The sequence below is a fragment of the Dendropsophus ebraccatus genome, chromosome 4, assembly GCF_027789765.1.
Source record: "Dendropsophus ebraccatus isolate aDenEbr1 chromosome 4, aDenEbr1.pat, whole genome shotgun sequence".
Lineage (NCBI taxonomy): Eukaryota > Metazoa > Chordata > Amphibia > Anura > Hylidae > Dendropsophus > Dendropsophus ebraccatus.
Genome location: NC_091457.1, coordinates 113,213,598 through 113,239,974, shown reverse-complemented (window position 1 = coordinate 113,239,974; position 26,377 = coordinate 113,213,598). Strand labels below are relative to the sequence as shown.

At 41.7% G+C, this 26,377-nt stretch overlaps 1 protein-coding gene across 1 annotated transcript in view; it reads left to right on the top strand.

Moving 5' to 3' along the window:
- The window catches only part of COL7A1 (collagen type VII alpha 1 chain), a 131,959-nt gene that overhangs the window by 84,911 nt on the left and 20,671 nt on the right, over positions 1-26,377 (top strand). The window contains exons 59-93 of the mRNA XM_069967921.1: positions 1,399-1,479; positions 1,589-1,624; positions 1,798-1,869; positions 2,216-2,260; positions 2,348-2,383; positions 2,522-2,557; positions 3,311-3,415; positions 3,546-3,581; positions 3,697-3,732; positions 4,976-5,023; positions 5,112-5,147; positions 7,427-7,552; positions 8,212-8,421; positions 9,000-9,035; positions 9,306-9,350; positions 9,454-9,525; positions 9,659-9,703; positions 10,710-10,772; positions 11,631-11,675; positions 14,956-14,991; positions 16,513-16,548; positions 16,748-16,774; positions 16,932-16,964; positions 18,764-18,826; positions 19,154-19,189; positions 19,291-19,371; positions 20,574-20,642; positions 20,865-20,900; positions 21,220-21,261; positions 21,380-21,424; positions 22,885-22,929; positions 23,159-23,194; positions 23,278-23,337; positions 23,454-23,579; positions 23,673-23,744. Of these exons, the coding sequence (XP_069824022.1) occupies positions 1,399-1,479; positions 1,589-1,624; positions 1,798-1,869; positions 2,216-2,260; positions 2,348-2,383; positions 2,522-2,557; positions 3,311-3,415; positions 3,546-3,581; positions 3,697-3,732; positions 4,976-5,023; positions 5,112-5,147; positions 7,427-7,552; positions 8,212-8,421; positions 9,000-9,035; positions 9,306-9,350; positions 9,454-9,525; positions 9,659-9,703; positions 10,710-10,772; positions 11,631-11,675; positions 14,956-14,991; positions 16,513-16,548; positions 16,748-16,774; positions 16,932-16,964; positions 18,764-18,826; positions 19,154-19,189; positions 19,291-19,371; positions 20,574-20,642; positions 20,865-20,900; positions 21,220-21,261; positions 21,380-21,424; positions 22,885-22,929; positions 23,159-23,194; positions 23,278-23,337; positions 23,454-23,579; positions 23,673-23,744 (2,052 nt within the window). The remainder of the gene's footprint in view (positions 1-1,398; positions 1,480-1,588; positions 1,625-1,797; positions 1,870-2,215; positions 2,261-2,347; positions 2,384-2,521; positions 2,558-3,310; positions 3,416-3,545; positions 3,582-3,696; positions 3,733-4,975; positions 5,024-5,111; positions 5,148-7,426; positions 7,553-8,211; positions 8,422-8,999; positions 9,036-9,305; positions 9,351-9,453; positions 9,526-9,658; positions 9,704-10,709; positions 10,773-11,630; positions 11,676-14,955; positions 14,992-16,512; positions 16,549-16,747; positions 16,775-16,931; positions 16,965-18,763; positions 18,827-19,153; positions 19,190-19,290; positions 19,372-20,573; positions 20,643-20,864; positions 20,901-21,219; positions 21,262-21,379; positions 21,425-22,884; positions 22,930-23,158; positions 23,195-23,277; positions 23,338-23,453; positions 23,580-23,672; positions 23,745-26,377) is intronic.

Sequence of the window (26,377 nt, the reverse complement as noted above, 5' to 3'; positions counted from 1 at the left end):
CCAGATTCCCAGTGGCATGAAGTGCATTAGCTGAGCCTGTAGGCTGCATTGTACATTCTTCAAGAGTTAGCAATGACCTATAGACCAGGGGTACTCAACAACTTTTACTGGAGGTCCACTTACTTTTGTCAGGTCCGAGCTGAACATCAGTAGTAAACGTGTTGTTATGTTAACTTTTCACATACGTTGGTGAACTATTTACATACAGAATTGATGCTTATTAGTGGGAAAACTGGCATTTTTTTCTCTCTTACCAGCCCTTATATAGCCCCCGTGCACTCCCCCAATAGTATATAGCCCCTCCATGCGCTCCTCCAATAGTATATAGCCCCCTGTGCGCTCCCCCAGTATCATATAGCCCCTCTGTGCACTCCCCTAGTAGTATATAGCCCCTCTGTGCGTTCCCCCAGTAGTATATAGCAGCCCTGTGCCCTTCCCCAGTAGTATATAGCCTCCCTGTGTGCTCCGCCAGTAGTATATAGACCCCCGCTTTGTGCTCCCCAGTAGTATATAGACCCTCTGTGCTCCCCCTACCATATAGTATATAACATAAAAAAAAACACTTATACTCACCTGGGTCCGGGCATCTCCTTTTCTCTTCCCCTCTTGTGGCTGCACTGCAGCAGTCAAAAGAGGCCGCTCTCCACTTGTCCTGGTGCCAGCGCTCCAGTGACGTTACTCGAGTGTCTATACCAAGACAGGAAACGGCCTCTTGTGACCGCTGCGGCTACAAGAGTGACCAGCAGGGAGGGAGCCAATGGCTCCCTCTCTGTCAGTGCTACTGCACAGTAATTATGAGCGCTCGTAACCAGCGCTCATAGTTACTGTGAAGAGCGCAGCAGGTGTCCGGACAGCTGGCCTCCACGGTCCGCGTTCGGACAGCAGTCCTCCAATTGAGGACCCCTGCTATAGACACATTTTGCTTAGCCATAGATAATTGAAAAAAAAGGTTAGTTTTATTAGCTAATCACACAATACAAAGATGCAACATAATATAAAAAAGAAGCTGATGAGTAGCATCACTGAGGAAGAAGAGCAAAAACAGTATCTATCTATCTAGTATATATACACAGACACAGCATCTCTATGGTACTAACAGTGTGTAGACTGATACTCCATGTTGTTGATTAAACAGACACTGATGTTAGCCATTGGTCCCTTATATATACTGGGGAGACTGGGTAATACAAGATTTAAACAACTGTAACTGGATTCAAAGTCCATTAAAGGGATCAAGTGTAAATATAGTACTGATTATGCCAGTGTCACTCCCAAATTCTTCACGCCACTCACCCCTACAACCATTTTGGCAACTGAGCCTTCTTTGGAGGGGGGTTGCAAAAACTCTTCATATGCATCATATTACCCTTCCCTGATATTTTGTTCTGTTCCATTCAGGGTGAACGTGGACCTCCTGGAAATGATGGAAGAAATGGACTTGATGGAAAACCAGGACAACCAGGGACACCAGGACTGAGGGTAAAGGGGAAAACAATGCTTGGATGATATATTATTTTTCTTTACCTATACCAACAGAGCATGCATTTCACTACAATACTGTAACCAATACTGCTATTTTTCATTATAGGGGGAATCAGGGAAACCGGGAGAGCCTGGTCGAGATGTGAGCATTTTAATTTAAGTATCACATGATACCTTATATATATATATATATATATATATATATATATATATATATATATATATATATATATATATAACCCTATACATATACATATATATCTATATATATCTTGTGAGTTTTTTTATGCAATTGCCATTGGTGATGTATTTTAGGGTCTGCAAGGACTAAGAGGAGAGCAAGGACCACCTGGACTAATTGGACCAGCTGGGCCACCAGGAGTAGCGGTAAGTGGTCGCTGATGAGGAAGACTGTCTGTTGATTCCCCTAGTAATTATAGCTTAACTTTTTTATTTCATACTCCCCTGGCAAAATAAAAGCAGAGATCTGCAGATTGGTTGTTTTGGAGAATTCTGGCAGGGTTCCTATTGGGCAGTTTTATAATAGAATCTCACTGGGATTAGTTTTGGTTGCCGTTTTTGACCATCTTTTTTGATGAATAATGGGAAGAAACAGTGGAAATAGACTGATGTGAACAGGGTCTAAAATTGTTGAATGGTTGACACTAAACCATATTATTATTATTATTATTATTATTATTATTAATATTTTTATTTTTTCTTCTATAAAAAGGGAAAACCTGGAGAAGATGGGAAGCCTGGTCTGAATGGTAAAAATGTGAGTAACCTTTATTTTAAGGTTGTTTTTTTTTTCAGTCTCACGTTACTATGTCTTATTGTTACTACATCTGTTTTTTAATTGTAGGGGGAGGATGGCACTCCTGGAGAAGATGGCAGAAAGGTGGGCCATTGGTTTATGTCATGCTTTTTGCTCTGAAGTGTGGATTATACTAACAATATTGGAATAAATAGTGAACTTCTACCATTACCAACAGAGATCTTAGTTGATGGTTATGTACCTTCTGTCTCCTTCCTTTAGGGCGATAAAGGTGAAGCTGGTCCTCCTGGTAGAGATGTAAGTATTGTTCAATGTGATGACTGGTTAAGACCTGGTTGCATCCATTCTTGACCATCTTCCCAGGCTGCACTGTCATTCAGGACATTAAGGATGGTTGTGGAGGGCGGTGAGCTGAGACACCCATTAATAATAAACCCACACAAAAATTTGCTTCATTTTGTAGTTGCGTATTTTCTGTTTTCCCCGTCTTATGAGGGTCTTTTTTTCAGCTGTTAATGGAGGGGGAAATCACAGATGAACTGTTCACAACTATCAAAGTAAATAGTTGGGTATTCCACGCAAAACTGTATTTTACTATTAGTAGGGATTGCCAAGAGGTAGCCATGATGCAAGGGCTTTCAGTCCTTGTGGTTACTATAGACAATCTGGGAAGAAGTGGCCCAGGTCATTTTGGTGTCACCCTTATTTAATGGGCATTGTAAGCCAGGGTCTCAACAGGTATTGCAATGACAGCAAACACAAACATTGATGTACTTAAATTATGAAAAAAGTGTGGACACACTAGCATTTCCAGTCCTGGCTGGTTAGGGGTGTGATAGTAGTGTATGATTAGTGCTTGTAGGCTGTAGTAATAGCTCTGACATGGCAGCCACAGAGCCACAGAGGCCATTCACTGGCTGCAAGGGAACTGTTCGCTATAGCTGCACAACACTTGAAAAGGACTATTTTTAGGACTATTGCAGGCTTTATGTGGGCAGACATTTAGCTCCCTTTTTTCATGCTGAGCTGAGAGGAAATTTTTTTTTGCAGGGTCGTGATGGTTCCAAAGGAGTACCAGGAGATACAGGTCCACCTGGTCCACCAGGGGCAGTGGGGCTTTCAGGACCACCAGGACTAGCTGGTGCTCCAGGCCAGGTCAGTGTCTAATGAGAATGTAACTTACACATACATTTGACATGCTTCTATAACCATATAAGAACATTTTGGCAGCCCAGCACACATAGTGACCCTATGGGAGTTACCATCTTTGCATTTCTCTTCCTAGGGTATCCCTGGAATAGCCGGCCCAGCTGGACCAAAGGTTGGTTTACTGGGTTTACTGTTCATTATTCATTTGCATATTGATATTGCATTCAACAATTTAAGTTTAATTACTTACTTTTAATGCAATTTGTTCAATTATACTTTTTTTGTAGGGTGATCGAGGTGAAGCAGGACCTAGAGGTGAACAGGTATGTATTCAATTCACATAGCTCGTTTTTTGGGGAATTGTTGATACACTGTAGCCATTGCAAATTAGCCCCAAACTCTTCAGTAGCCTTAGGTCCTACACTTGGCATAAGCACCCACTGGTTGGAAGCATACTGTTGCTCTATGTGCAGTTGTGTACCCAGCACACCGCTTATAATAGCATAGTTTGAACATGCTATGCAAGTTGTATTTTGAGCCTACACAGTGCACAACCATATTATACCATCTGCAGCAGAACCCAAGGTTCTTCACGCAGTAAAACGAGGTTCCTGCAACTACCATTAGGGGGAGCTCACTGCATACAGAGACATAGAGCATCTATTGATTTGAATACTAATTACAATATTTATATACATTTAGCTCCCCCTAATGTTGGCTCATTGTAGCCAAAATGTAGTCGGAGAAACATCTATGCAGGTACATTATAAAAGTCAACTATCATCTAAAAACAAAGGGGAAGTTTATTATGGCCCCTGCACCACTTTCTTGCATACAATACTGTTGTAAAGTTCTTATGCTCAAAAATGTGAGACTTTCAGGGTAATTTCTGAAGACCAGCATACAAGTGAGGTCTTTTATAATGCCCCGCCCCCTTTTTCCTGGGCAAATTTTCTAAGAAGCGCACGTCTCTTAGTAAACTCATCCAGCCCTGTGCCCGGCTCAGACTCTGCACAACAAATCTACACCTACTTCCAGCAGGTCTACATTTGTATATTGATTTATGCCTGCAAGAAGGCAAAAATGATGATAAATCAGGCACGCCTCGCCTTGCCAGGCCCCCCCCCCTTTCTGAGCAGAGGATACGGCAGGTGTACGCCAGGGAGAAGGGGCGAATCTGCGCTTTCTTCCTGGCGTATGCCTAGAACGAAGGCTTCGTAAATGTCCCCCTTAGTCTTTTGACACTGTGCAAGACTTAGCAGGAAAGGGCATGGCCTCCTACAGCCCAGTGCCTTTGCTATGATTTATGCCACAAACCAATGTAATTTGTAGATGAAAACTACTACAGCTCATAGCTCCTGTTGATTTCAGTGTGTGATGCATGGACACGCTGAGATATGCCAAAGTTATTAAGGGGCAATCATTTTCCCTTAAGCCTGGCATGTTTAATAAATTCTGATATTTTTTATTATCATGACTATTTTGCTACTCTGCTATTTAAAAAAAAAAATTTTTTAGTTTTTTAATTTTATTTTGACATGGTCCTTTTATTTATTTTGTAATCAGGGGCGGCCTGGAGAAACTGGTCAGAAAGGAGAGCCTGGAAGTACTGCAGTGAGTATTATTCTGCAGGGATGTGTATCTATGTATATAACAGTCTTCCTCAATGTAACCCATGTGATATTTCTTTTTTACTTTACAGAATGTAGAGAGGTCCCTGAATGTTTTGGGAATCAAGGTAAACCATTGTTATTTCCATGTCATGATGTGTTTCCATACATTCTCCATTTCTGTATTGCAAAAGCTCTATCTACTAATACCATCAGGGTGGTAGAAAAGGGGCCATTGACAACAAAGAGGGGCTCAACTTTACAGATACCATACCTCAAACTACCAGTCAGTGGATGTCTTTAAGTGAATGTCATATGCAGTATCCAAAAACTATTCACAAAATGAGACCACATAATACTGCTATACAGTACACACCTAATATATAAATTCATCATAAAGCATTAAATAATCTTGGCTGGCTTTAGGGTTAGGGCCCTATTACATGGAGCAATATAATCAGCCAATCGTGTAATAAAGACGATTAGTCAAAGAGCCGATAATCGCCTAATAGTTTTTTTCTGGCAAGTTTATAAATCATTGTCCGCTGACCGCGCATCGCTACATGTAATAGGTAGCACGTCCGACAGCTGATTGTTTATAATATAATAAAGCTATTACTTACCTGTCCAGGCTCCACCGGTATCCTCCAGCTTTGTCTGTGGGATACCCTGGTCACCGCAGCTCTCACTTCTGGTCTCGTCTCTGAAGTGACAGGCCACTCAGCCAATCACTGGCCGAGACAGGACAGCACGGCGGCCAGTGATTGGCCTCTCACTTCAGAGACGGGCCCAGAAGTGAGAGCTTAAGCTGTGGAGACCGGGGAATCCCACAGACAACATGACCAGGTAATAGGCTCTTTAAGAGAGTGCCGATCTAACAGATTAGAGCTCGCTTATTGGGATTTGCAGGTCGTGTAATATGGCCCTTAGACATTGTCTGGTAGAGTGAGTATTCTGCTGAACTACAGACACTGGAGATGTTATTGCACTGTATTCTCAGTGAGCTCCTAGTCCACAACCTGGGCCAGACTCGGACTTAAAATCAGCCCTGGCACTCAAACCCTAGCAGCCCACATACCATATCATTAACCACATATCATGGATATCGGTGTGCAATACATGGGGTAGCAAATTCTGCTTCAATTGTTTGTGTCCCTCACTACTCCCTTAAAGTGACTCTGTACCCACAATCTAACCCCCCCAAACCACTTGTACCTTCGGATAGCTGCTTTTAATCCAAGTTCTGTCCTGGGGTCCGTTCGGCAGGTGATGCAGTTATTGTCCTAAAAAAATACTTTAAAACTTGAAGCCTGTGCCAAACGGGGGTATCTGTGCCCTACCTTGCACAACCTCTCTGTCCCTCCTCCCCACCCTCTTCATCATTATGAATGCTCCAGGCAGATTGCTTCTTATTCCCCACCTGTGGCAGCCCGACACATGGGCTGGATCATTAAGGACCTGTGCAATGTTCAGCATGAAGAAAATGTTCCAGTGGCATTCCTAATGATGAAGAGGGTGGGGAGGAGGGACGGAGGGGTGGTGCAAAGTTAGGGCACAGATACTCCCGTTTGACACAGGGCTTCAAGTTTAAAAGTATTTTTTGAGGACAATAACTGCATCACCTGCCGAACGGACCCCAGGACAGAGCTTGGATTAAAAGCAGCTATCCAAAGGTACAAGTGGTTTGGGGGGGGGGGGTCAGATTGTGGGTACAGAGTCGCTTTAAGTATGTATGTGACTCCCACCATCAACACCTAAAAATAAAAATATAACATATTGGATGTTTTGGATTTACATATCTCTTTAAACAGATTATATCAACAGCATCAAATCCGCAATGGATTAGGTATGAACATGCCCTTAAAGAGAATCTGTGAGGTTCATACCAGGTACAGAGCTGTAGATCCCAGCAGGTGTGCGGGAGATATAAGAGACAGGACCTTTAGTCCAATGTGAATGCAGCATTTAACTGTGAGCATATATCAGGAACACTCACAATTAAAGGGCAGAGAACAGTTTGCGCGCAATGCACTGACCCTCTCTAAAGGCTGAGTGAATAATGCGGCTGCATTGTTCTCTCAACCACGGCAGAGAGTCGGTGCAAACGTGCAGCGGGACCAGTGGCCCCACTTAATAATAATCTTTGCGTCCCAGCAGGCATTTGCCCGTTTCGCCAGATTACCAATCCGGGCCCATCCACAAGGATGCACTAGGTAATGGGGGCCCAGAATGAAAGGAAAGCCCAGGTTCATAAATCATAAAAGCTTGTCTAAATACCACCAGACCAGAGGTGGACTGATCATTCACTACTGCACTATTACATCACAACAGAAATTATTAAAGTGTAGGGGCAGGGTCTAAAGACAGCATAATCCCAGGCAATGTAATCACAGTCATTGTTTTACAGATTTCTGCCCTGAAAGATATCATTGAAGTTTTTGATGACGGCTCTGGAATATACATCCCCTCTGTTCAAAAGAAGATGAAGGGAGAACCCGGAGAACCTGGAGAGAAGGGAGCACCAGGCAAAGATGTATGTCCACAAATCTCAGATCCACAAAAGAATCCTATGACACCTAATTTCAGTTGTGTTTGTGGATGGAATTGAACTGTATATTTAAGATGGTATAGGCAAGGATGGGGTGACATGAAGCACAGACAACCTAGAAATAGGCCAAGGCTGTTAAAACGTTTTATGTATGCCGAACTTTGCAATCAGCTCTTTGGGATACTTTGTTTGAAGGTACAAATAAATCTGAATCAGACAATAATAATGTGACTTCACAGCCACAGGACCCCCTTAAAAGCATAACAGACAAAGTAAAAGTTACAGCCCCTCCACACACACACGCACACACACACACACACACACACACACACCAGTACAGCCCGACATCCCCTAATAATAATGGCAGCCTTAGGTTGTCCAACAATGGTGACAGCCAAAGGACCATCATGACCTTCTGAAGCACTATGTTTATTGTAAAGTTGACATATGTGTCTATGGTTTGCCTCTCCCAACCTTAGAATAATCAAAAAAACAGGTTCAAGATGAAATTCCCATAGAAAATAAATAGCAGCATAATGGATGTGCATCTCTCCAAAAGGAGAAACTACTGATAAATAAGTCAAATATATTAAAGTTGGAAGATATTGTTATATGTCTGTGTTATTTGGATGACTATCTTCTAGGGAACAATGGGATTTCCTGGAGAGAGAGGGCAGAAAGGAGATAAGGGAGATCAAGGTGTTCCTGGTCCCCAAGGCCCTACAGGACGGGCTATTGGAGAACGAGGACCTGAAGGTCCACCTGGACCACCTGGCGAGGCTGGAAAACCTGGAATTCCAGGACTACCTGGAAGGGCTGGCGATCCAGGAGAACAAGGAAAATCAGGAGAGAAGGTGAAGAAGTGTAATTTTTTTCTGGCCTTAAAATCCATTAACAATCTATCTGTTTAGCTATCTTCTATCTATCTATCTATCTTCTATCTATCTATCTATCTATCTATCTATCTATCTATCTCCTATCTATCTATCTATCTAGAAACGGCAAGAGACCGCAGCACACCGAAGTAAAGGTGAATAGTGTTTATTCCATCATCAAGGTACATACAACGTTTCGATTCAATCCAGAATCATTATCAAGCCTTGGGCTTGATAATGATTCTGGATTGAATCGAAACGTTGTATGTACCTTGATGATGGAATAAACACTATTCACCTTTACTTCAGTGTGCTGCGGTCTCTTGCCGTTTCTACATTGGGGATCCTACGCCATAGGACTTTCACTGCACAGCACCCACCGCTCTGGATCTGGACGTGCGGCTGTTACTCTGCTTTATCTATCTATCTATCTATCTATCTATCTATCTATCTATCTATCTATCTATCTATCTATCTATCTATCTCATGTCTCTATATTTAAATCAGTTGTTTACCATGTCTGTCCTATGTTGATGATTTATCTATTTACTTTGTAGGGTGACAGGGGAGAGCGAGGAGAACGAGGAGACGGTGTAAGTTAACTGCAAATAGAATTTTTTTTATCCATTCATACACAATTTAAACATAGATAGCATGACTTATTGTATGGACAAAATATGGGTGCATATTCATGTTTGTCTCACCTTGGAGCCTGTAAGCCGATATCTAGAGCAGAAAGCCTGTAATATTGGACATTGTATGTGATACCAACTTTGTGCTCTACACATGTCCATTAATACATACCATTTCTGTAGGAAGCTGAAGCCTGGTTATTAAATTATGCTGACATTTATATTCTACAGGGCAAAGAAGGACCAAGGGGCCCAATTGGACCCCCAGGACCTAAGGTAAATACACTGTAACAACACTATATCAGATGAAATCTAACTTTTGTTATAAATTATGTTGCATCTATTTCAAGCCAGTAATAGATTTTGTGTTCTTATCAAGGGTGAAGTAGTAGAAATTATTGCCACTGGGCTTCCTGGAGAAAGAGGATTACCAGGACCAAAGGGAGCCAGGGTCAGTCTTGTTTGTTGTATTTAACCCTCTGTATGCAGGTTACCACCATTTCATAGCACCATGAGATATTTTGTATACAGTACTTTAAACAAAGGGGGGGTCTGTAATTTCTGCTATGATTCTCCCTTGGCAGGGTGACCCAGGAGAAGATGGCGGGAGAGGAATCAAAGGAGATAAGGTCTGGTTGTAGTAGTAAGTCTATAGAGAGGTCTTCTACCTTCTTCTGTCAACTCTATTAGGTGTATTTTTTATTATATGGAATTAATTCCATTTTGAATTTCGACTAAAAATTATTTTTTAGCAGTGCTTGAAATATGCTTGAAATGTTCAATTTTGTCCACCTTATAACAGCGTGCAGCGTGTCGGTCTGAATTGATTATATTTACAGTACATCTTAAGGCTATGTTCACACTGCGTGCGATTCCGTCCGCAGTTCGTACGCCGCCGTACATGTGCGGCTGAAACTACGGGCGTGGGAAAAATCGGCATGCGGCCGGATGCGTACGAACCGCAAACATACATTTGGATCGAAAAATCAAGTTCAATTTGGCTGAAATAAGTACTCAGTACGGGACCGCATGGAAATCCACGGCCGTGAGTTTCAACATTTCCGTCCTCAAACAATGGTCTTGTTCATTTTTCACGGCGCCGTATACGATCCGGCCGTAAGCTCATACGTAGTGTGCATTGTGCGGGCGTATATCGTATACTTTCCAGCGAACGCATCAACCTCAAAACTACGGGCGAATATTCGTGGTTCGCACTACGGCCGGAAACATATGTAGTGTAAACATGGCCTTATAGCAGGTGGAGCTTTTTCTGATACAGAGCACCATATTCCCATTAGATATGTAGAATTAAATGGTCAAAATCCACTGCTAGCAGGCGTAAGTCATGGAGAAAATCTACACCAGCTCCAAAGCTTGTGTAAATTTCTAAGACTTCCGTACAGTAGCCTCCTAGATTATCTCGATTGTCTCCGAGTATGTCGGACCCTATTACTATACATATTGTAAGAATTGATCTATTTTTTATAAGGTAGGTAGACTGTCACCTTAAAAAATAGATATGTATGCAGATTAATAGATATAGATATCTCTGCATTACAAGTAATTGCCTTATAGTTTTATTACATTGTAGAAATTCCACTTAAAACAAATATCTTTTGATGTTTGTATTTTCAGGGAGCAGAAGGTCCTAAAGGAGATAAAGGTGACCCAGGAGATAAGGGCAAAGATGGCTCTGCAGTGAGTATTTCTTATCAGTAATAAAATAATATTAGGACTAGAAGATGATAGATGTACCACTGTACCACATTGTAGGGGACCATATTTCCTAGTGTCCTTGTCATTTGTATAGAAAAAAAACACTTTGAAAGTCTTTGGAGTCTGGCTTCTGCAGTCAGGGATGGTTTTAGACAAGGTGTAGCCCTGGACAAAATTACAGATGGGTCCCCGAATATACTCAGAAAATTCAGAAGGCATTGTACCAGGGTTGTTACCAGGATCTGAAAAGGGCAGTGCCAAGGCATATGTCCTAGGTACACGCAGAAAACATTATTGTATATAATTATCAAATAATACCACTATATAGCAGCACCAGATTTTACCACCATACATAAACTATTACTTCTACAGTGTTATACAAAGACCAATATTACCATACAGCGGTAGTGACCATTCCCCCCTTGTCATCCCAGCTCCTGAGCTCTAAGGTACGACAGCTGTAAGATACGACACCAGCAGGAGGAGTTGTAAGATCCCATAGTAAAGGAAAAGGAATTTCATAAAAGGAATATTCCCATCATAAGAAGTTACCCCCTATCCACATCACTACACAAAACTATGAGATAATTTACAAAATAATAGGCTCTGCAGACCATATAAGTGATTACAGTGCAGTTACAGCCTGTTAACATTTTACATGTTTGGGAACAATACTAAAAATTAGCTTGTACTGTGGCCTTAGCTTTTACAGCTAATGTATCAGACTATTTATGCTTCTCTCTTGCTGTCATATCTTGCTCTAAGATAGGGCAGCTAAAGGTTCACAATCTGTATTTTTACGTTGTAATTTTATGTTTTTGTTTTTTTTTTTCCATCTAGGGAGCCCCAGGAGATAGAGGACCAGCAGGGCCCGAAGGAAAACCGGTATGTAATATATATATATATCTGTGTTTCCATAATGGGCAAAAATGCTTTTATTCTCTGGTGCTAAAGTGTCAAAGAAGTGTTCTCAAGCCCCTGAAATGCTAAGGGCTAAAATGCCCAGTCAGTCCCCCTCTCATCCTCAACCCTGCTTTGGGCTCAGCTTCCAGCTAACTGTCAATCAAGCAGGATCAAGGATGGGAAGGGGGGTGAGGAGGCGTTATAGCCCTCACCACTCAGAGGATTAAGAATGCCTTCTTGACTCTTTGCACAGGACAATAAAAAAGCCTTTTTCTATGTTCTGGAAGCAGAGATATATGAAAGGTATCATGTTTCTTCTTGTTCTAACAGCTATCTAACAGTGTCAGCAATTTGGAACTTAAATTAGGGATGGTCCGAACCTGCCAAGGTTCGGGTTCGTATGAACCCGAACGCTCGGCAGCAGATTCCCGCTGTCTGCCCGCTCCGTGGAGCGGGTGGATACAGCGGGAGGAACGCCTGGAAAACTGGGATACAGCCTATGGCTATGGCTGTATCCCAGTTTTCCAGGCGGTCCTCCCGCTGGATCCGCCCGCACCACGGAGTGGGCAGACAGCGGGAATTATTACCGAGGGTTCGGGTTCGTACGAACCCGAACCGAACTCGGTTCGGACCATCCCTAATTTAAATTGCACCTGACAGATCCACATTAAGGCCATGTTCACCCATTGTATATTTTCATTAAACAACGGCCATTGTAAAATAGCGTCCCACACGAAATTGACTGTGCAGACAATGTAAAGTACAGCTCCGGCAGTAATTAACATTATCTCCTATGGTTAATTGGAAGGCGGGTACATCCTTATGTAAAAAGATGTTCATCCAGCCGATACTGCATTACCCGCTGGGGTGAACTTCAGAGACAGCGGCCGTGTCATTCTTTGGACGGATGACGTAATCCATTCGTGCACAGAATGGAGTCTATGACACGGGCAGAGACTCACTTGCCCGCCATGGTCGGCGGACGGGTGCGAGCTGCGGAATGCCTGCCGGGTTACCTGTCGCCATTCCGTAGTGTGCACGTACCATAAACTAGAAGGAGGGAGATTGGTTGCCAGCAGAGAGCAAAAAACAAAGGATTACACAGTGGGAGTTGTGTGAAAGCCCATATTCAGTGCTGACTTCAGAGGAGATAGCCCGGTGATGTAGCTGTAAATTCACTCTTTGTTGTCCTGTTTTGGTGCCTCATCTGCCTCCACCCCTCCCCTCTCCATAAGAGAACCATGAAGACGGGGGAGAGCTTCAAACAGTTTTATTATGATAAAAATGCATTTTTGGCTAATAAACGGAATTACAAAGTTTCTTAAAATCGCCTGTACTATTGATTTCTGCAAAAAAAAATAAAAATTAAACAAGGTCTATATTTTGTGCAGCATTTTGGCTTCCACAATCTGCTAGAAACTGTCCGTAGTGTACATCCATAGCGTCCGTGTTTTTTTGCAGATACCCTAAAATTTTACAGTGTAATCAGTGCTTTGTTAATAAAGTTGGACTAGTTTTGTTGTGATCCCCATTTTTTGTGGATGGTTTGCGGATCATTGAGACTCTTATAGATTTCTATGGGGGAAAGGTGCTGCAATTGCGGTCCGCACTATAACCTTTCTTTTTTTTCTTTTGGGTCACACAAATGCTGAGAGAAAACATGTGGACGCGTGAATGGCTCTAGTAAAAGCAATGTGTTTTAAATTTGGCCACATTGTGGATCAGCGATTGCAGACACATTTTATGGATGTGTGAATGAGGCCTAAGTAATACATTGTTCTGTTCAGCAGTTCTGCCACTAGTTTGTGCTGCCCTCAATATAATCCTTGTATTTTTCATGCAGCCATGGAAACTGATAGCAGGAATATGCATATATCTGTGCAGTCAGTTTCCAGATCACACAAGCAGTGCATACTTACCTTCTGCGCTGCTGTGTGATCGGGCATCCTGCTCTCCGGCTCTCCCATCCTTCTTTATGGCCCCGCCTCCTCTGGCTGTCAATTATTCTGGAGGAGGGGGTAACCTAAAGAGAGAGTAGGAGGGGAGAGCCAGAAGTGGGGCACTGGATCACACAGCAGCACTCTAGGTAAGTATGCACTGCTGATGATCTGAAAACTGAAAGCATGGATATATGCATATCTGTACAGTCAGTTTCCCTTTGCTATCAGCCGCATTTCTCCTGTTTATACAGTAGATGTGCAGCCGATAGTGATAAACTTTACCGCAATCCAAAAGATGCTATCAGCTGGGGATCAGGCATTTTCCATCTTCAGCAGCCCAGCCCTACTGACTTTAACAGAAGTGTACTACGTGTCACCGATGGACAGGTGTATTGCTTTTCTTAGATTTAAAAAAAAAAAAATGTGTTTTAATAAAAACCAAGTATTTGGAAGATTCCACCAATAGAATCTTCCAGCCGACCAAAATAGGTAATCCACCAGTGATGTACTAGAAGAGACCACTGCTAAAAGAACTTAAAGGACAGGACAGAGGGTAAATACCTGAGGAAGGTACAACCTCTGGGACTATAACCTAGGCACTTGTTTCAATGCTTGGCAATGTTTGGAAGTCCCATAGGGATGACCTAGTTATCGCCTATCATGTGGTGTCATTATTTGCAGGTATGTTTTCTTTATCCTTTAGAAAAAACTGGGCTTAGGCTGGGTTCACACTGCATTTTTGCAAACCATTCGGCGTATCTGTTTTTAATTGGATACTTTAAACGGACTGAAAAACGTAGTCAACACTACTTTTGTGTCCGTTAAAAAAAACGCATCCATTTCGATTCTTTTTTTTTTTTTTATAATAGAAGTCAATGGACAAACGGATCCAAACGGATGAGATGACACACAATTGCATCAGTTTTTGCATCCGTTTTTTCCATAACGTATACGTTAAATGGATTGCAAAAAGTCAGTGTGAACCCAGCCTTAGTACAATCTGATGCTGACCTGTCTGGTGGACCCATGGCTGATCATATATGACCTATATTATGTCTTCCTGTTTTGTGTCCATTCCATTTGATTATAGGGCGAGAAGGGCAATAGCGGGCTCCCAGGCCCAGCTGTAAGTAAATGCCAACGGATAGTTGCAGTTTGGGCCCTTGGCTTGAGCTGGCTGCTCGCAATGGCTTTCAGTGCTTAATCGTGTCTGTTCATGTGGTCACTCACACCGCTTGGTCACCTTTTATTGGGTTGATCTGGTATCTGGGCACCTCATCTTCTCTCTCACTAATGATTCGGCTTGAATTAAATATTTGCAGGGTATGCCAGGCTTCCCAGGAGTGCTCGGCCGACCGGTAGGTGTTCCTCTTTGCGTCTTGCATGTGGCATGTCTGCATATTGTATGTGCTTCCATAATAACAGCAGATCCTTATGCTGCTGCTTGTTCATTGAGACACACCTTCTAAGGATTATCTCATGCAATCATATAGCCTGATCCTGCAGTCTTGTATTTTCCCTTTCTAAGCTGCTGGTACCACTTTCCAAAAAATAATAGGGGTTTAGTGGGTAGAGCAAATTTACCATAATTTACACCCCAATCTTGTATAAATTTTGCTTTCTGGGACAACCCCTTTTGATATTGCCATATGAAACTCTAGTCTTAATAAATCCCCCCAATATGGTAGAATGTTTGCAATTTTGTCCCATTTTTTAGGTGCACAGAAATCTTTATATAACAGTAGTAAATGAAGATGGCGTCTCAATGTGTCTTAATGTATATGGTGCAATTCACTGATTCATAAGCTGATCTGAATCTGAAAGTAAGAATATAAAGCTTTTATAGGAAGCAATTTCTATAAATATATAGCTTGCAGTCCTCTCATTCACTAAAACATCCAAAATAGTGGGCATATAGTGACTTAGTGATGAGTTCCTATGACTGATTAAAATTCACATTGCATGATTTTGTCATCTGGGCACTGTTTGTATTTTATATATGTTGCTGCACTAAACATGCTCACCACTAGCTGACTTTGTGCAGTTATAACTTTGTTTTTATTTTTACATACAAACTAATTCTAAACAGCACACCGTGTGGTTGTGCCTGGTATTGCAACGAAAACAGATTGATTACTTGTAGAATTTTTTTTTAATTACGCATATGTCAATATAATCAAAATAATTAGATCAATTTATTGAATCTATTCTCTATTGAACACATTTGGCATAAATCATTATCTTAAGTCTTTATTTGTGAATTGCACCGCCTCATCTTATAACATGAGTATGCCGCAAATCCCCAGACTTTCTGCTTAGTATTAACATAATTTGTAGAAAAGGTTATTTGGTTACAGTCAGTCAGCGGTAGCTTGTAGCATGTAAGCAGTTGCATAATCAGAGTTTAACATTGTTTTAGACATGCCACAGTTACTCCATATATAAAAATTATCCAAATATTTGGCTGTAGAATCAATATGTTGCATAAGGGGGTTACATGGTCATCAAAATATAATATTTCCATTTAAAATTAATTATTCCAAAATGCAAGACACTGGCATTCCTATTGTATGTATAAGGATTTGCTTACAATGGGGTATTGTTCCTTAGGATTTTTCGACCCCAATGCAAAATCTTTGCTCCCCCAACTATCATATATTTATAGTATTAGCCTCCTTATCAGCTCCAAACCTGACCAGTCCATTATAAGTGAATGTAATATGTCAGGATCAATAAGGATTTGCCATTGCTCCTGTAGTAGTATAATCTATACTACAGTGGGAACAGAGCCCAACCAATATAGAGATATAACATGCCAGATATTTGGTGTATATGACTATAGTACGTTACTCAACTTATTGTTTATACTGTCTTTCCAGGGAAATCCAGGAGAACCAGGTCAACAGGGTCCTCCCGTAAGTATGCATTGTGCTCATAGCTGTAGGTTTTATTTAGATGTAATCCATAAGGCATAACAGTAATCCTAATGTTGTTTTGGGTTGCCTTACCTTTGGCACACTGACTTGCACACATTTAATGCACTTTTATTGGTTGCCATATCCCGAATAGTATCCAGTGATCAGAAAAGTAACTGTTCATTTATTCCTATATTAGGGTCCTCCTGGACAAGCTGGAGTAAAGGTAAGTCATTATTTAAACGGTTTAGAAGAGCTATAGGAACGACGGGGAAATTTAGCAACACTTTTTCCAGATAACCAGTGTAAATGTTTTTCCCATAATGCTTTCTATTTGTTGCTGGAAAAAGCCAGTTTTAATGTTACATATTTTTTGGTTATAGGGCAGTCAAGGAGAACCTGGACCCAGTGTCAGGGTGAGTTCTGTCTTAGTGGAAATTTGTAAATAATATACAGTATTTATCTTATTATTTAACATAAATATTGTACAGCTCCCATTGAAATGAACTTGCAAAGTTTTTCATGGAGAAAACTTCTTTTTCAGCAGCTCACTGCTCCGGCCATTACAATACCTTGAAGTGCCTGTGTGAACATAAACATTTATTTATTATCAGACCACAGACTGTCAGAACCTACACCAGATGCCTAAATTCTCAGACCAAACACCAGATATATAAATAAACATAACCCAGGCCAGATGACTACATTATTAGACCCCAGACCAGATGCCTAAATGATCAGACGCCCAGAACACATCTCTAAATTATGAGACCCTAGGACCCTAGACCAAACACTAAATTATCAGACCTCAGAGCAGACACCACATGCAACATCTAAATAATAAAGTCCCAGACCAGATGCCTAAATTATCACACCCCACACCAGACTTCTAAATTCTCCACACCACAAATCTGTATTATAAGAAGCCAGACCAGATGCCTAAATCAACAGACCTCAGACCAGATGCCCAGATTATCAGAACCCAGACCAGACACTTTAATTATTGTACCCCAGACCAGAAATCTAAATTCTCATACCCCATGCCACATATCTATGCTTTTGGACATCAGACAAGATGCCAAAATTCAGGGCCGGCTACAGGTTTTTGTGGGCCCTTGAGCAACAGAGCCTCAGCTAGCCCCTCATCCATCCACTATGCACAATCACTTGAGACACCACTAACATACACAAACACACACTTACTGACACACATACATATTACTGACACATACACTACTGACTGACACACACATTACTGACTGACACACACATTACTAATTGACACTCACATTTTACTGACTGACATGCACATTACTGACTGCCACACACGCACATAACTGACTGACACCCACACACATTACTGACTGACACACACACACACAGCACTTACAGTTCAGTCTTCTCCCTCTTCCAGCCGATTTCCACACTGTAGTATTGAGGACCTGCGGGTCATGTGATCAGGTTCTTCATCCCTCTCTCTCTCTCTCTCTCTCTCTCTCTCTCTGCAGGACGCTGGCAGGTCCTGCTCTTTCTCAGTTTTCTGATGTTCAGTTTGATCACACTACACTACAGTGAGGGGGCTAAACATCAGAACACTGGGCCTCTCTGGACCCCGGCACTTGCCCCGGTACACCCTGTGCTGACTTCGGCCCTGCCCAAATTATCAGCCTCCACAACAGACACTTATCATACATTGAAATGATCAGGCCTCAGACCAGACATATAACGTATCAGCCCCTAGAGCAGACACCAACATTATCAGACAACTAGACCAGATGTCATTGTACCAGGAGACAATGAAAATCAGACCCTCCAACCACTTTTTTAATATACTTACCAGCCTCTGGTCCTGCAACTGCCACTGTAGCTGTTCTTTCCAATATTCCTTTCACTTTCTCCATAGTCACTTTATTTCTCCAATAATTCCTATAGCCAGCTGTCCATACTAATAGTAACAATGCAGTTAGATGGCAGCACAGTGGTCTCTAACTTTCTCTAACTCATGGCATGGCCTGACAGCGACTTGCTCATAGAACAAGCCAGAAGCTGTAACTCTTATCCTGTAGGAGATCACTGTTGTGCTACATTACATTATGACAATTATAGGCCTAACATGTACTTAATATTAAAAATGGTAATATATTACCTAATATACAATAGTTTACTACAGCGCCTGCAGGTTTATTAGTATCATCATTTGTGTTCTGTCTTTTAGGGATTACCAGGTCCACAGGGTGCTGCTGGACCTCCTGGTTTGATCGGACCTCCTGGATTGGTGGTAAGGATGTATTGCCCTAGTGTGAATGCTATAGCTTAAGTAGCCATCTAACCAACAATGACCTATTTTTTTATTGTTAATACTATACAAGCCTCATGATGTCCTTGAATCTAAATTGAATTTACAAGACACTATTATGACTTGATGAGTCCCTTAAAGTTCCTACACCCTGGTGCAGAAGCTTTACCAGGGCTTATCACTTAACCACTGTTAATATAATGATGAGATCTTACCATATATGCCTGGATACATTACATTGTTATAGTTATAGTATGCTATATTAAGATAACTTAAATGTTTTTTGTTTGTTTGTTTCTTTCATTTTAGGGCCCACAAGGACCTCCTGGAGTCCCAGGATTAGTGGTAAATGTCTTGGCTGGGCAGTAGCTTTCAGCTGTCAGACATATTTCAAATTAGTCACATAATATATTACATAATAGTAACAACATCATGTCTTATTCTAGGGGGAACCAGGAAAAAATGGAATACCTGGAAGAGATGGTTTACCAGGAAAAGATGGAGAACCTGGACTTCCAGGGAAGATGGTATCTATCAATTTTTTACTCCAATTGTTGCCTGCTGAAAAATATATGAATACATGCATTAAAGGGAAAATAAATCTTGGATTGATAGCTGTTAAAAGCCAACAACACTTGAGAAGCCAAAGTAAATCTAAACAGGGCTAGCCTTAGGATGCCAAATCCGTGTGGTGGTCACGCAGGATACACTACATTTAATTATTGAAGGGAGCTGTTTGGCTCCAGCGGCCTGGCAATTGCATTCTCATCTGTACACCTGGAGCCCAATTCTATGGAAAACATTGGAACAGCTTTAGACCATGTTGACCCAACGTAAGTTGTGTATTAATCACGTCCGTTTTGTTGCCGATGTACAACAACAGCCGTGATTAATACACAACTTATGTGGGAATCCCAGCCGTGTATACACATAGGGGGACATTTATGAAGTCCAGCGTTTTTTATGCCGGGCTTACAAATGTCCCTGCAGCTCAGGCGCTCAGGGGATTTATGTAGAGGCGCACTGGCTCTACATAAATCCGATTGCACTGTGCTGGAAAAATGATAAATGTGGCCCATGCAGAGGCCGTGGCGCACACAGCGGCGGCCCCCCCCCCCCCCCGTAACGTCCCCTTTCCGCCCCACTGGTGAAGGTGGCACAGATGGGGCAGATGTGAAAAAAATATTTGCAAAAATACCATTTGCAAATATTTTTACGCAGATCTGCCCCATCTGCGCCTATAAAGGCGTTTACGCCTTTTCATACATGTCCCCCTAAGTATACACTATGGCTGGGATCGCTAGCGGTGCCACAAAAAACTGACATGTCAGTTTTCTGCAGCTGCTATTCATTGAATAGTGGCCACAGAGAATCTGTCAGTGCGCACAATGGAGTGTGCCGCTTCATTGTGTGCCGCGACGAATTGGGATGTGGGATGCATCTGAATTCACCATAAACCGTCCGGGATGATCGTCTCTGACACCGGCCGTTCTGTGACCCGGTCAGGTAACAGAACGGCCGGTGTCTTACGCCATGTGAACACGGCCTCATTCCTTTTATATTGTTTGGGTAGTGCTATTGGGGCACTGTATGAAGAGCAGTATATGCAACACCATAAAGAGGGAAGTCAATAGAAAGTACTGCATTCAAAATAACGTACTACCTGCATCCATAAGTATGCTATTTTATGATATTATTTCTCTAATGTCAATAACATTTCTGATCTCAGGGTATTCCAGGTCCTTCAGGTCCAGCGGGATCCAAGGGAGAACCAGGAGAAGCTGGGGTCCCCGGAGAGGTGAGTGTAGTTGCTTTCATCTTGTATTATTAGCCTTGACCCTAAGAACCGTTTTCTGTTGATTCTGTGTAATGTAGAAATTGTGTTCTGTTAATGGCACATTTGCATTGACCTTACTGTTTCTCCTACCCACTCTATAGATAGTTAGAGATCTTTGGAGAAAAATACACTGATATTTTCTACAGCTATATAACCATATAACAAGTTGTCATCTCTTTTCAGTTTGTGGCTGGTCCTCCAGGGGCAAAAGGGGAGAAGGTAAGAACAAATGGCCACTTATTCCAGTTGTTTCCAAAGTGTGGCCCCCAGCTATTGGAAATCAATAACCTCCAGGATACCAAGGAAGCCTAAACCTATTGTGTGTTGTCACAGTTTATTCAATATTGATGCCTTGGTGAAGCTACACAGCGAAGGGGATCATTAGAGGGTGGAGTCAACAGAATCCGCTCATCAATATTATTACAGTGAGGGGGATTCAAAATTAAATAAATGCAACAGTCTCTTTAATCTTTGTAACAGCTTGTGCTTTGTGAGTTGGATTTGTGAGTTGGCTATGTTATGTTTTATTTCTTACTAGGGTGCTCCTGGTGACCAAGCCAACCGAATTCCAGGTGATCCGGTAGGTAATTTTTATTTTTGTATTTATCCTCCACTGCAGCTGTAATGTGGATCCGGTACAACTGGGGTGGTGTCCACCCAGTTATATTACTGTAATAATTTGCTGTTTTCTGTTTCAGGGTGAAAAGGGAGACAGAGGATTACCTGGGCCTAGAGGAGAGAAGGTGAGTATTGCTAGATAATTCTTTGGTAGGCCAAACATTTTCTCCCCCTTCCAGCAACTTGTTCTTCCCCTGTCTGCTGACTATTCTGAAGTTCAGAAAGCCCAGTTCTCATAAAAATCCTTACAGAACAGATGTGTACCCACTTCATCTCCTTTTCTGACCAGAGAGAAATGGAGAGAAGCGGAAGCTACACAATCCCCACCCTGAATTGGGAGTGGTGAAGCTGCAGCTTCTCTCCATTTCTCTCTTCTTGAGTAGTAGGTAGCCATCTAATTCACTGCATGTAATATATAAACGTCACCACATATTAAGTCCCAGGAGATCAGCACAAACAACTGGCAAATTTACAAAGGACTAAAACGTAAAGGGGTTGGCCACTTTATAGTAAAATAGGTCAGTGCAAAGTATTAGTAGGTGTACTCAATGTATATACTGACAGCAGCTCCCTGTGTACCTCATAGAGCTAAAATCAGACTCCCCTTCACCAGGCTGTACTGCCCTGCTCTGTTTTGTTTCAGTCCATAAAATGGCCGACATGGAGGAGCATGTGACCATGCCCTGTCCCCTGTGTCCTCCATAGACACATCCAGGCTCAGTGGTGGACACTGGGGGCGGGGCCTGGTCACATGCTTCTCCATGTAAGCAATCTTATGGACCAAAACACCACAGATCAGGGCAGAGCAGGGGGGCTCTGATTTGAAGCTGCTGTCAGTATTTACAGTGACTACAGTTACCAATACTGTACTCTGAGCCATTTTACTATAAAGTGGCCAACCCCTTTAAAGCCGTATTACACTAAATAATTGTCGGCCTTACTACAACCATTCAGGGCAATAATCGTTTAGTGTAATAGCACATGTTGAAAGGCAATGATCAGCTGACTTTGTGCGTGTCGGCTGATCGTTGTCTTTCCACACACAGCATGGCTTTCAACATGCCTAAAGAGCACGATTATGTTAGCGACGGTCTGCAGCACATCGCTTTGTGCAATAGAAGCAGTGGCTGAAGACCGCCACTGACTTCAATGGGGAGCCCGCACAATCTGAAGATCGTTCGGGCAGCCCCTCCCACTCCTCCTCGTTTGCTGTCTGTGTGTGTAATAGCACAGGCAGTGAGCAGGAAACGAGGGAGAACGAAGCACTGAGCTGACAGGTTAACGTGCTGTCTTATACAGTCTTTAAATAGTAGAAGATCACCTGAGCAATTACATCTAACTACCCTACAGGTGCCAAAGGAGGGATTGTATTTATATTTCATTGTACTAATAGATGAGCTATAGAGATATAGAACCAAAGTCCCCAAAATATACATTATCATTTATTATTATTATCATTTATTATTATTATTATTATTATTATTATTATTATTATTATTATTATTATTATTATTATTATTATTATTATTATATTTTTCAAATTACCATTAGTGTAACCACTGCCATACCTTACTTTATATGCTAGGGTGAACAAGGGAGAAGAGGGGAAACTGGAGATCCTGGAGAAGATGTAAGTGACCTCTAAGTGACAAGCTTATCATCTCAAATGCAACATTTTTCTGCTACTTGTTCTGTATCACATATAAAGTATTATTGTACTATTCTGTATGCGGCCTTAACCTCCAGTGCCCACGGCTTGTACTGTAATTCCCAATCATTCATATACTGTAGGTGTCTCATTACACATTAATCAGTCTGCAAATAGTATGAGAAAGTGACCAGACTTTTACTATTTGCAGGGTGCCAAGGGTTCTTCTGGATCTAAAGGAGAGAAAGTAAGTTCTAGAAATATAGTTTATCCTTGAATCAGCAATTTATGAGAGACAGAAACGTTTCCTATTCATCCCTACTTTTCCAGGGTGAAATTGGCGTAGGGTTACCTGGACCCGCAGGACAAATAGGACCACCAGGGCTGAAGGTAAATTCAAAATAATATACAGTATCAGTCTTTCCGTATTCAGCAGTGCACAGTTAAATTTCAGTAAATTGCATTACATCTCCGTAGGTTTTTGAATTATCTGACCTTCCTTTTAGGGTGATGTTGGGCTGCCTGGCCCACCAGGTCCTCCAGGTCTGCAGGGCATTGCTGGGCCTCCTGGCCAGCCAGGTCAGAGAGGAGAACCAGGACAGATTGGACCCTCTGGTGCACCTGGAGAAAGGGTGAGATTAAGCATCACAGATATTTCAGTACAGCTTTTGTAGTACATAGTTTTGTTGTTTAGATTTTCACCTAATTTTATTACTTTCCTTTAGGGTTTGGTCGGACTTCCTGGGAGAGAAGGAAATCCAGGACCTCAGGGAGCACAAGGGGCTTCTGGGCCAGCGGTAGGGACCTTATGTCTCCTTTTAGGCTACAGGCAACAGTCGCTGTTTGGCAATTAAAAGCAACAACCGTTGTAATGAGTGTGAAACATGCATTGAAAAAAGCATTGCAATTATGCCAATTATTTCCACGTAGCAAACAACGGCCATTGTTCAATAGACTGTGTAAACAACCGCCGCTGTTTACATTGACTTCAATGCAACACATTTCTTGATGACAAGAACGGCCATTGTTTTAATTGAAAAAAACAATGGTCGTTCATTTCATAAAAAAATATGTTTTGTGAACATAGCCGTAATCTGTTAGACACAGTATCATTGGTCACTATCCTCACTCACACTTTCACATTTATCAGTAGTTCTCTCCAGGGACATACACATAGGGGGTATTTTCCATCCCTGCGCCCAGCATACATCGACAAGAAGATTGCAGATTTTGAACTTTATGCTGATGTATGGCCTGCTCAACTGATGGGCAGTCAGGGAGGCACGGCAAGGTACAGAACGGACATAGCCTCCCCCAAGCCTGATTCACACTGGTTTATACCTGCAAGCCAGCCTAAGTCATTGCGAAAATCTACACCAGCTCAGGAGCCTCATATTGAGATATATCTAGCATGAGACATGGGACGGAGATTTAGATAAGACCGACGTGCAGATACGCCAGTTTAGAAAACTGCCCCCTATAATATTTTGGGTCTAATATTAAAGCTCAAAATGGAGTATATATATATATATATATATATATATATATATATATATATATATATATATATATAAAATTACTCTAGCCAGGGATAATGTTAGTTGTTTCATGCATGAAACACATGCAACATAAAACAGGCATGTGCTCCTACTTTACAATGTACTATGATCTACTCTGACACCATCAGGGCCGGACTGGCCATCTGGCAAATGCCAGATGAGCCTGTGCCCTCTGTGGACCACTTTTCTTCTCCCAACCAGTGAATGAAGTATTGTTCTTCTATTTTGCCCAAATCATGGCAAAAACTACACAGACTTATACATAGCTAGAAGCTAGATGATGTGATTAAATGTTCTTGAGCACCAGCTAGAGATCAGCAGAGATCAGCTGAGTGAATGAGCCACTAGAAGCTTTAAAACCTTTGCATGAGAAAAATAATAAGATAATAAAGAGTCTGTAAGGAAGCTGTGCTAAATGGAAACAGGGCCATAGAGATGAGTTGGGGTGCTGGGCAGGGGTCTAAAAAGAAGGGCCACAGACAGTAGTTTATATGAGAGACCGGGAACCATGAGGAGGAATGGGGGACATTGCAGTTTAGTTACTCTAATGTATACATTCTAAGCCAACTTTCTCAGCCTACATTCTATATCATCATTCTAAGCCTACATTCTATGTCACCATTCTAAGCCTACTTTCTATGTCACCATTCTAAGCCTACATTCTATGTCACCATTCTAAGCCTACATTCTATGTCACCATTCTAAGCCTACATTCTATGTCACCATTCTATGCCTACATTCTATGTCACCATTCTAAGCCTACATTCTATGTCACCATTCTAAGCCTACATTCTATGTCACCATTCTAAGCCTACATTCTATGTCACCATTCTATGCCTACATTCTATGTCACCATTCTAAGCCTACATTCTATGTAACCATTCTAAGCCTACATTCTATGTCACCATTCTATGCCTACATTCTATGTCACCATTCTATGCCTACATTCTATGTCACCATTCTAAGCCTACATTCTATGTCACCATTCTATGCCTACATTCTATGTCACCATTCTAAGCCTACATTCTATGTAACCATTCTAAGCCTACATTCTATGTCACCATTCTAAGCCTACATTCTATGTCACCATTCTATGCCTACATTCTATGTCACCATTCTAAGCCTACATTCTATGTCACCATTCTATGCCTACATTCTATGTCACCATTCTAAGCCTACATTCTATGTCACCATTCTAAGCCTACATTCTATGTCCCCATTATAAGCCCACATTCTATGTCACCATTCTAAGCCTACATTCTATGTCCCTATTCTAAGCCTAAATTCTATGTCACCATTCTAAGCCTACATTCTATGTCACCATTCTAAGCCTACATTCTATGTCACCATTCTAAGCCTACATTCTGTCACCATTCTATGCCTACATTCTATGTCACCATTCTAAGCCTACATTCTATGTAACCATTCTAAGCCTACATTCTATGTCACCATTCTATGCCTACATTCTATGTCACCATTCTATGCCTACATTCTATGTCACCATTCTAAGCCTACATTTTATGTCACCATTCTATGCCTACATTCTATGTCACCATTCTAAGCCTACATTCTATGTAACCATTCTAAGCCTACATTCTATGTCACCATTCTAAGCCTACATTCTATGTCACCATTCTATGCCTACATTCTATGTCACCATTCTAAGCCTACATTCTATGTCACCATTCTATGCCTACATTCTATGTCACCATTCTAAGCCTACATTCTATGTCACCATTCTAAGCCTACATTCTATGTCCCCATTATAAGCCCACATTCTATGTCACCATTCTAAGCCTACATTCTATGTCCCTATTCTAAGCCTAAATTCTATGTCACCATTCTAAGCCTACATTCTATTTCAACATTCT